The 11,555-nt window shown below is 40.5% G+C and overlaps 1 protein-coding gene across 1 annotated transcript in view; it reads left to right on the forward strand.

The window, feature by feature from the left end:
• Positions 1-1,899: 1,899 nt before the first annotated feature.
• GFRAL (GDNF family receptor alpha like) overlaps positions 1,900-11,555 on the forward strand; it is a 58,584-nt gene continuing 48,928 nt past the window's right edge. Inside the window, exon 1 of the mRNA XM_025191613.1 lies at positions 1,900-2,119. Within this exon, the coding sequence (XP_025047398.1) occupies positions 1,900-2,119 (220 nt within the window). The remainder of the gene's footprint in view (positions 2,120-11,555) is intronic.

Genomic DNA, 11,555 nt, shown 5'->3' on the forward strand with positions numbered 1-11,555 from the left:
ATAGAGCCCAATCCGGGGTTTAAATTCCTCACTGCACAAAATTATCCCTTGGGGAAAGTGGTGCCTTTCTCCATGCCACAGTAGGGAGGTTGAATTCGTTCTGGCTGACAGCTGCAAGAAGGCTGAAGAGGCTATGTAGAGGGGAACTGTCTGTCTTAGCTACCTTGAATCTGGTAGTTGGAAAGGATGTATAAAGACAGATAAGTATTCTTCTCTTCAGTGCTAGATTTACTAGCTTGAGCTTAGCATGTGAGGTCTTTAAAGGCATGACATATTAAATGAAAGGCAGAAGGCAGGGCAGGGCACCTTATAAGCTAATACACTGAGGACACATCTACACATCTCTTTTAGGTGGGCTTAGCCTAAAATCACCTTTTTTAAGGAGCATTAAGGGTATGTGTCTATATGTGCACACCCTTAATGCTCCTTAAAAATGGTGATTTAAGGCTATGTGAGCCTAAATTTGATACCTGCATACCTTTATGCAGGTATCAAATTTAGGTGTAAATAGTGAAGTTTCATTAACATATGTGTAGATGTACTAATGCACATTAATGCAGTGTGCATCAATAGATACACACCACATCAATGTACATTGGCATTTCTTCATGTGCGCTAATGCAACTTAACTATTTACGCCTAAATTTAATGCACTTTAAAGCACATTAGCAAGTCCATATATAGATGTTCACCTAAATTACCTTAATGTGCCCTAAGTAAAGATGCATTAAGTGTAGGTGTGTTTAAATAAATGGGTAAACATGGCCTCAGAGAGAGATATTAAATATTATTTCATCCATCAGTTATTGAACATTAATTCTATTACATTTCTCCACACATCTCCAAAAAATATTCCTAGAGTAATACCATTTCATTACAATAGAGTAGCGTAGATGAAATAATCTCTAAATAGTAGCTGATTTTTTAAAATATTGTCTTATAGAACCATATCAACTGTGTGCAACTGAACTCAGTGCACAAGGCCTGTACAAGACCCTAAACAGAATGTAATTTTCTCAAAACTGGTCTGGAAGGCTTCACTTATCCTTCTAATTCCATATGGGATGACTTAAATGTCACCTAGAATGAGCAGTGATACCTAGTTCTGTGAGGTGCTGAGAATCCTCCACTACAAATGAAAACACTCTAGGAAGTGTTGAGCAACTTGCTGGATCAGGTTCTATATTACTATGCAAAGGGTCATTTTCTATCAAATTAAAATGAAATGATCTCAAATTAAAGATAACTTTAGCACAAGAATATGGATTAAAATGTTAAACTCAACCTTATATCTCCTGTTCTAACAAGGCCAATCTAATTTTCTGCTGATAAGATAAACCACAGGACACATTTCAGGAAATTCTTTACAGTGAAATTGAAACTTCAGTCTTTCACATGATTTGCATATGATTTATGATTTAACTGGTCTTAACATTCAATGCATTTAGTGATGCTGATAAAGAATTTGAGAAAAATTTCCCTCATTCTCCTCCAAAACTTCAAAGAAAATATAGTTTATGATGCAATATATTTACCTGGCACTATTTATAAGTTCTACAAGACATTATGCCTGGGAGTCTTGTCCCTGAAGTTTTTAGAACCAGTTAGACAAACACTTAGCTGGGATAATCTATTCATGGACAATATTTCCTTGAACAAGGAGTTGGACTACAACCTCCTGAGGTCCCTTATAGCCCCTTCAGTCCTTCCAACTATTTATAATTTCTATGATTCTATGATATTCCAGTAGTCATAGGTGATTTAATGTTGCTAAGATCTTATAGCATCTTGCCTTTTGAAACTGCAAGGAAAGTTAAACTCAATGTTTCATTTGACTTCGTATTTTGTTGATTAATGAAGTTCTAACTAGCTCATCCTTCATTAAATCTGCCTTACGTTATGTTGTTACATTTTGTAGCATGGATTTGTGGAAGCAAATATCTATGTAAGGCACTAAATAATCACTACTTCTCTATTTTTACAGTATTAGCAGTATCTTTCTCAAGCTCATTTACTTCTCAGACCACTGACTGCCTCCAGGTGAGAGAGCAATGTATAAATGCTGCCAATGGATGTGAAAGTGTCTGGAATATAATTGAAGATGTCTGCAAAATTTCAGGTAATTTTTACAAAATACATTGCAGTATTTGATTGATGTATATATGATAACAGTTTCTGTCCATATATGATTAGCTTCTAATACCTAGCTCAGATGTTGCATCACAATGAGACAGGAGTGACAGTATTCAATTCAATGGGGTTCCACAGTTGTAAAACTTAGATGTGAGAGCAGAATAAAAAATGATTGCATAATTAGGGTTGAGCCCTGAGTTCTGAAATCTTTACTAAGGGCAGACCTCATGCAAATACATTTTTAATGAGGTTTGAGCAGGTACAGCTTGGGTCAGAATATGAGCCCCGGTCACCCAGCTGGGAGTTTTGTCTGAACAAGAGCTAAATAATGATTTCAGCATTTAGCCCTATATGTTCTAAACTAAGAAAAGTCATCCAGTTAAAAATACCCTCTACAGATCAGAGGATGTGGTGTTGTAATAGACCTAGGCAACATCATAGTTTCCTGGAATACGCTGAAAAGTAATATTAGAATTTGAAATGAACAAATTATAGTGTACCTGACAGAACTTTGTAGAACTAACAAAGTTCTTCAGTTAACTAGCACTAACATGTCAGAGTGATTCATTTCCAGGGAATGATAATACAACATATTGCAGGCATTGAACATGACTAATCTCCCTCTGGTTATTAAACAGTTAAGAGATTTTCACCTGCATGAGAGAAAGGAATCATTTTCTCTGCTGCTGTTTATTACCTTAATGAACAAGATTATTTTTATTAAACAGTTTAATGATGATAACAATGTTGTTCCATATCTGTATGTTTATATATATATATATATATATATATATATATAACCCATTTTATAGCTGCTCAAAATGTTTGAGAGCATTTTAAATATTAAAAATCTATTTTTATGTTAATTATCATATAAAATTTATTTAATTCTAAAGTTCTGGTTTCAATGAAATACCAAACAATTTTCACAAAGAATGATTGTTTGTTTATTAGAATTATAATTTCTATTAGCTCTAATTATCTGTTCATAGTGGATCTGCAGATGTACTGCTCTTTGTTCTATATACATGTTTACCTAATAAAATGTGACCTTTTTTACCAGGGAATTTAGATCTAGTAAATATCTAAATACTATTATGAATGCACCAACTAATACAACAGGCCTGAAATGCAGCCTCATTTGTTTTATTAAACAAGCCTGAGTTTGTTCAGATCAAGAAAGTCTTCCCTCCTGTTGCTAATACAGAAACGTTATTCCTTCTCATTCAGATCTCTCCTGAAGACTAATTTCTACCATTAGAACTTTAAGGGGCAGATTCTATTCCATCTATTAAGTGCCTAAGAGTGATCCTACCATGTTTGAGCCCCTGATAATCCATTTTCTATGTTTGTAATATGCTTTCATCTTGGCCTGAAACACTCATAAAAAAGCAGTGAGCAAGAGGAAAACCTGTGACCTTTTGGTATTAACAGTCCAGGAATTGAAAAGGATCACACTTAAGTACATAGATCCATTTAGACACCAAGTAGATGGAATAGAATCTGGCACTAAGGTGACAGTCAAAAGCCGACAGCTGAATCAATTCAATCTTTGCAGGTTAGTCTAAGCTGTATAGATTAAATTGATAAGCTAGTGAACGTTCACTTTTGACTCTGGAACTACAGCCACGTGGCAACTGTAGCCTAGGCCACAAACTGTGGGGGTGCTAAAGCACACCTCCCTGCTTGGCTAGAGCAGGCAGCTTGGGCCAAGGCTAGTACGCCCACCCTGCAAGGGAGGGTTTGCGGCGGGAAGTATAAAGCATCCTGGGATGCTGGGGGACTGTGAGTTAACTTGAATCTGTGGGTGGTCTGGGACAGAAATTCAAGAAATCAATTTAACCTAAATCATTTCAGTCTAGTAATGCATCCATCCAGGTCTGTCTTAAAAACAGTTTCAGCCATTTTGAAAGCAGTTTATGTGCACTGAACTTCTGAGCTAGGGACAGCCATTGAAAAAGCCTGAGCCTGAATTGATTCAATCTTTGCAGGTTAGTCTAACCTTCCTAGGTTGAACTGGTTTGTGACTGCACAGACATCTTCTCTGGACTGAGGAAATTCAGGCACATGCCTGCAGTGGCTCAGGCTAGAAGCTGGGGGCCCTAAAGCAATCTTCCCTTCCCTTCAAAAGTGCTAACTGGGGGGGGGCATGGCCAGACCCCAGCAGGACCTCCAGTTAGGGACAGATGTAAACCCCCACCCTGGCCTATGCAGCCCCAGGCTGCTCAAAGGGTGAGAGACCCCAGCTCCTGGCTAGCACTCTGAGGCAAAGTGGGTGTGTGCAGTGCATGCATCTGTTGATGATGATGAGCTTTTTGATCTCTCACTCCCTGCTTCTTGCTACTGTCTGCAAACCTGACAGGCGAGGGAGCCAGGAGGGGCCTGATAAACACTGTGTTATCAGCCCATCAACAAAACAAAGCCTATCTCACTAGTTCAAGATCCTTTTAAACAGCTTTTTCCAAGGAAGGAATGGAGAGATGTTGCCAGATGACTTGTTGATTAGCTCCAAAAATCCTAAGTGGGCACTGTTCTGTCTGCCTGTCCCAATTAAATTGGAGACATGCACACACAGACACCTTCAGCATTAGCTAGCACACTACATGTCTAGGGTCCATGGGGCTGTGGTCTGAGCTATGGGAGATGGGAGGGAGGGAGGGAGGGAGGGAGAAAGGGGGTATCCCTGCTCAAGCAGCGAGGGTGGTGTGGGGCAGAGGGAAGCAAGGCAGACCCTGCTGTGCCTGCAGTCTCTGACAGAGCTCTGGCTAGGGAGCAGAGGGGCAAGGCCAGCTCTGTTCTCTGCAGTAAAGAACAGAGCCCTGCCCAGGGCTACAAAGCATCTGGGATACTAGGGGACTCTGGTTTAGCTTAAACCTGGAAAAGGTCTAGAACACACATTGCATAAACTGGTTTGACCTAAATCAGTTAAGTCTAATACTACATTCAACCAGGTTTATCTTAAACCAGTTTCAGCCATTTTTAAACTGGTTTATGTGCACTGAAATTATGTTCTTTTACAGGTTTTGACCAGTTTCTGATCACTTAAACCAGTTTATGTGTAATGTCTGTTCCTATCCCTGTTGTGTTACAGATTTGAGCCAGTTTCCAATCACTGATACCGGTTTATGTGTAACTTCTGTCCCTAGCCCATGTGTAGGGTGAACATGGAGAAACATAGAGAAACAGAGATTAAATAGTGCTGTGGTTAATTGAAACAGATTTATTAGTGTGAATTTGAAAACACTGAAATTATTAAAAAGGCAAAAATCTAGACCCACGGAGGATTTTTCTATACTGGTGGGAGCTGGTATGTTTCTGCTCCCACTTGCACATGCCAAACCCAGAAACATGATGGTAAAGCCACTCTGGGGACATCCCCACAAGCTCTTGAGAGAAGCTATAAGGGGATGCTTCTGGCTCAGCTTTGCCTCCCCATGTGGCATGTGCACACAGAGCAGGTGATCACAGTGTTCTTGAAGCATACCCTAATGGACACATATGGGCCACAACACAGACAAGTCTAAATGGACGTTGGGTCATTTGTATCACTTTATACCCTTAAAACCAAACTATTATTCCAAGAGAAGAATGATTTTCCCCCCTACTCCTTCATTGCAGGGCTGGGGGCGGGAAACATTTGGGGAGAATATTACAATCACCTCTCTCCAGTCCCCTTGTGGATACCTTCCTAAGGGTACTCCAGTGTTTGCTTAGGCCTTTCCAAGGGCTCAGAGTACCTTGGCACTCTACTATAACCTCTGCAGTTGTACTGCATTGTGTGGCTGTGTTCCTTCTATCTTCTCTACCCTCCAATAACACAAGGAAATTAGAAATGTAAATGTGCTCTAATCATCTTACTGTAATATGTTGGAGGAGGTTTGAACATTTCATTTCAACAACTTTTTGTTTTGACAATGTCAAAATGTTTCAATATTACACCTTATTTTGTTTTCTTTTTTTTTGATTAGCTGAAAAATTAGGAAATGTCTGCCCTCCCCCTCCCCGCCACACATACCCACCAGATTTTTCTGTATTGGTGACAAAGTAAAAAATATATTAGACTTCCAGATCTGCATCAAATGTTAAAAAATCTCTGTGAATTAGATTCAGAAGTCTATATTGTCCTTCATCCTTAGTTGAGACCCGTATTGACAATGGTAGTTCTGCTTGTGAAAAAAGAAGAGATTATGACCTAAAACGGGATTTATTTCTTTGTCAAAAGTCTGTTTTCCATCATATGTGGATATGCTGTAGGATGACCTGTAAATTTTACTTTAATAAAAATCTGTATTATTACTGGCTTCCAAGCACAATATAAGAAAGCATTTTTGGTAAGCATCCTAGTAATATGTATTTTAGCTATAATACATTATTTGCAATCAATCAGTAATAAAAGGAACAATAATTGAAAACCAGCAATAAACGTATTTTCTGCCTATTCATCACATAGCTGAATCAACACTGTGATATCAATAGCTGTGATACTGAATCACATAGCTGAAACACATTGATACTGATAAGAGAACTATATACTGCCAAGTACATGGTCTAACTTTTATACAAACCCCATTTATCCCTTTTGTGCTGCACAACATACTAAATTGCTAGGGTAAATCTCTGGCCTCTGTGACTTCATCATTATTATGGTGCAAGATCTACTTAAAATAACATTACAGAAATTCCTCCATGGCTATGTACAACCTAGGAAGTTTTTTCAAGTAGAATTCATAACAAAGTACAGCAACTAACTTTGCACTTTCTTTAGAACTCATGCAGTTGGGTTCCTTTCTTCATGAAGCCCATCAACACAGTAGGGGTTATATCAACAAATGATGTGCTGCCTGGAAGTAGGCATCTCATTATGCCATCTATCATCCTGTAATTGTGGACCTTTCTTCCAATGAATTATGGGACACCAACATTCCTCCTAAGGAACTGTGAGATGTTGGAGTCCAGTTCCTATATTTCCCTCTGTTCTGTCTGATAATTTTCTTATTTTAATCCTCTTTCTAAAAAAAAAATTACCACCACTCCCCTAGTCTGTCCCAAAGAGTAACACTTTCAGCATTAGTTTTTCAATTGTTTTAACCTGTTAGTAGAAATATCAATATTGGACAGAAAGATTTCATAGATTTCATAGTTGTTAGGAGCTGGAAGGGACCTTACATATCGTTGGATTCAACCCCCTGCACTTGGGTAAGAAAGACTACTGGGGTTAGATGACCCCAGAAAGATGGGCATAAAGACACTTTTTGAAGATCACCAGGGTGGATGACTGCACCACCTCTGGGGAGATCCTGTTCCAAACCCTCACCACTCAACTTGTAAAGATGTTTTTCCTTATGTCTAGTATGACGTGATCTTCAATCAGTTTGTGCCCATTATTTCTTGTCCTCCCCTGGAGGGCCTTGGTGAATAGTTGGTCCCCCAGACCCTGATGTACTTCCCTGATATACTTATAGGTTGCCATCAAGTCCCCTCTTCTCTTCTCCAGCCTGAACAGTCCCAAGTCTTTCAGCCTCCTCTTGTATGACCTGGTCTCTAGGTCTCTAGAAAGATCTCTTGGATGTCTTCGAAGTGGGATGGCTGATCATTCTGCAGCTGGGGAACTTCAACAACTACCACAGTGGTTGCTGGTGCAGTGAAAACAAGAAAATTGGGGAGTAGATAATGCACATACTGTATGCAAATTACCAGGTCCCATGAGCATGAATTGACTAACAATGTATAGTTAAATACAGCTTCTGCACCTGTGAAATTAGCAGGAAATGGTGGGATCAGATCGTGATGTATATCTGGAACAACCAGATAGAGAAGGAAAATCTTCCTTGAGCTGTGTGAGGAGCTGGCCCCAAGAGGCTGGGAAACATCTGAAGAAGAGGAGATTCTTTCCCATCCTGCTGTCCCAGTTCCCTGGTGGGGCAGCTGGCAGGAAGCCTCCGGGCTGGACAGGGATCCCCCACCTAGCCAAGGGCTCTCTGCTATCTGCCCCACTGGCAGGACAGCTCCCAGCTGCCCCTGGCTGAGCAGAGAAGGAAACGTTCCCCAGTCCTGGTGCTGCTCATCTCCCTGCTCTTGTGGGAAGCTGGGAGTCTTTCTGTGTCAGGACAGTTGGGATCAGAGAGGAACCGGGTCCCCACACTGATCAGCTCCTGGCTTCTGGGTGGAGACAGGAGCTGAGCAGCATCAGGACTTGGCCCCCTGCTGGTGTGGCTGACCAGGAGCAAATTTGCTCCCGGTCAGCATCTACATGAGCCCTACTGTGCAGTGTCTACTCCGCAGTTAGTTTAGTACCTGTATTTACAGGTACTTGCTAACTGCACAGTAGTTTACGTGCACAGTTATACTGTGATGCTTTATTGTGCAGTAGATTAGTCTACTGTGCAGTAAAGTGTCTTGTGTAGACACACACAGAGTTACACATTTTATTGTTATTGCTGCTTGTGTTTTGCATAATGTTGGTGACGAAAATCAGGAAATATTACCATCAGTATAGAAAGGTTCTGGCTGTTTTTGAACAACCTGACAGACTGGCAATCACAAGAGTCACTGAGGTGTTATACAGCTGTGGGAGGCTGTGAGAGAGAACATTTTGACAGTGTGCCTTATGGACTGCTACAGTGTGGGAATGTATAAATAAACTGTACTTGGCTTGGATATGCATTCTGAATGGCTTTTTAACACATTTATGAATATGGTGAGGATATCCTGACTGCAAATCACAAATTAAAGTAAATTATGACTTCACAAAATAAAACTTTACTGTGCAGTATAAATGGCAAAAAATACTTCAAAAATCCATGTAAATATATTTAAAATTATTAAATCCATGTAAAAACAAAATGCAAGGTGAATTGCTTCTCACAAATCACAAGCCAGTGTATGTATCCTTGCCAAATCTCCTTATTGTTCAGTGGAACTTAGGAGAAGGAAGTATGGTGACATGCTATCCTGATGCCATTGCTATTGCTTTCTGAATCTGAGTCCAAGCATGGCCTGCAAGTAAATTATTTGGAGCTCTGACTAAAAACCAAAAGCACTGTAGATTTACTTTACTTTTGTGTTAATAAAAATCATAAAATCTGAATTAACAGTCACTAGATTGCTTTCAAGGATTATACTGGCATTCCCACATGCTTTAGCTGAGTGCTCAGGTATTACATTTCTTTTCTCTTTGCAGTACCTTGATTTCTGATGCTAGAAATGATCTAAGCCTGATCTGCCAAAATGGCATACATTTGAGTAGGTTTTGAGGTTTTGTATAACGTTATCTGTTTTTTGGCTATGACTGCAAATCCATGGTGTTAAATAAGCCACCTACTTCAAAAGGCCCTTCCTGTATCCTCTGCCCAGATATATTCTGCCCTCAATTTGAAAGAGGGATAAATTGTTCCCTAAATGGGCTTGCTGGGTATGAATCAAACTCATAGAAAATTAGGCGTGGAAGGGACCTAAGGAGGTCATCTAATCCAACACCCTGCTCAAAGCAGAACCTTTCCTATCTATATCATCCCAGGTGAGTCTTAAAGAGTTTTTTTTTTTGCTTCCTGCAGGTTTTGTGTGTCTAGAATCCTTCTCTGCACTGGTGTACACTTCTGTAGTTTATTCCTATCCTGTCATGTGATGTGCACTTTGACTCATAGGCTTCTTGTTCAGGGGTTACCCCACTCTGGGGAACACATGGGTAACCTTTCCCTGCTGCTCCACTCGTCCCTAGAATTGCCAGGAGTCCAGCAGCACTCACATCCTAGTCTAGGGAAGGCACACAGAGCATTTCCGTGGGCTGGGGTTCATTCCTGCAGGAAAATGTCTCCTGCATAAAAGGTCTTCCTTGTTGAAATGAAGAAGATCTTTATCCTAGAATCAGCCTGCTTCCTGTGGGAGAAACTGCATGGATGTTCCCAGTTTCTATCAGGAGAGTAGCATTTCTTCTACTATGAATATAACACTTATCCATACCCAGAGCTGAACTAGTATGAAGAGAGGCTTTTCAAAAGCATATGTTGCAGGCATAGGAACACCCTAGAATTATTACTGTAGAACTGTGTTTGCTGGTATAGGTAAGCCAGTAACTTGTATATGCATTGTAGCAGTGGAACAGTTCTGATCCAAAAATTAAGTCATTCAGTGCATGTCTACACATACCCCTTTTAAGTGGGATTAGCTTAAAATAGCCATTTTGAGGCACATTAAGGGTGCATGTCCACACGTGTGCGCCCTTAATGCACCTTAAAATAGTGATTTTAGGCTAATCCCACCTAAATTTGGTACCTGCATAAAGCAGGTATCAAATTTAGGCACAGTTAGCCAAGTCCCATTAGCCCACATGTAGGTGCTTAATGTGCATTAATGTGGTGTGCATCAATCAACATCACCTCATTAAAGTGCATTAGCGCATCTGCATGTGGGCTAATGCGACTTAGCTAATTTCACCTAAAAGTTAAAGTGCCTTAAGGTGCATTAGCGCATCAACGTGTATATGCATGCCTAAATCTCCTTAATGTGCCTTAAGCAAAAGCACATTAAGTTTAGGCACATGCAAATACACATGTAGACACGCACTCAGAGAAGTGATTTAATTTGAACAGCACAAATTCAGGATTGTTCCAGCTTATGACAGCTTTTAGCAGTAAAATGTTGTGGTACAGACAGGACAAATCCAAACCAACCCCCACTCCCCCCCACGAAGAAACAACAACACTTGTTTTCTCATTTGCCTTTATCCCTTAGATATCCCTGAGCTCATATTCCAGGTTTCTATAAAAGTCCTATATTCTTTCTCTTGGGAAGACTACCTGGGTTTCATATTTTTTCCTAAAAGTATTGATGACTAATAAATATGCTTAATCTTTATTATATAACATTTTATCACTGAAGTCCAGCTGTTCAGAACAGTAAACAGCAGAAGACCAAAGTGCAGCCTGAGGGTGAGTTTGAGTTACCCAGCTGTTATGTCTGAACAATTATATTCTATTATCCCATCTGGGTTCCTAAGTGGAATAGGATTGCTCTCCAGAAATGCACAGCCATTTCCTTGTTTCTATAACGGGGACTTTTATGCACCCAGAGGGCACATCTACACGTGCATTTACTTTGACTGAATAAATTCTGACACAGTTTGCACCAGAGTTTATTGCTCCCAGGCATGACATTTACACATGTAGATTGCTCCCAGGACAGCAGCATATTGATCTGGGTCAGCATGGGTGACTGGTGCTGCCTTACTGGGGAAGGGGGGGGGGGCACGTGCCCCCACTTTGACCAGTCCCACCAACCGGGGGGTAGAGTTCCCCCCGTGGGTGATCCTGTGGACCGGGGCAGGGTTTTCCCAGGGTCCCCCAGGCAATCCCACAATGGCCAATTGCTGCAGCCAATCAGAGGAGTGGCTGGGGGTTCGGTAACCGCGTCCACGAGCGGGCGCG

The sequence above is a fragment of the Alligator sinensis genome, unplaced genomic scaffold (assembly GCF_000455745.1).
Source record: "Alligator sinensis unplaced genomic scaffold, ASM45574v1 scaffold867_1, whole genome shotgun sequence".
NCBI classification, from domain to species: Eukaryota; Metazoa; Chordata; order Crocodylia; family Alligatoridae; genus Alligator; species Alligator sinensis.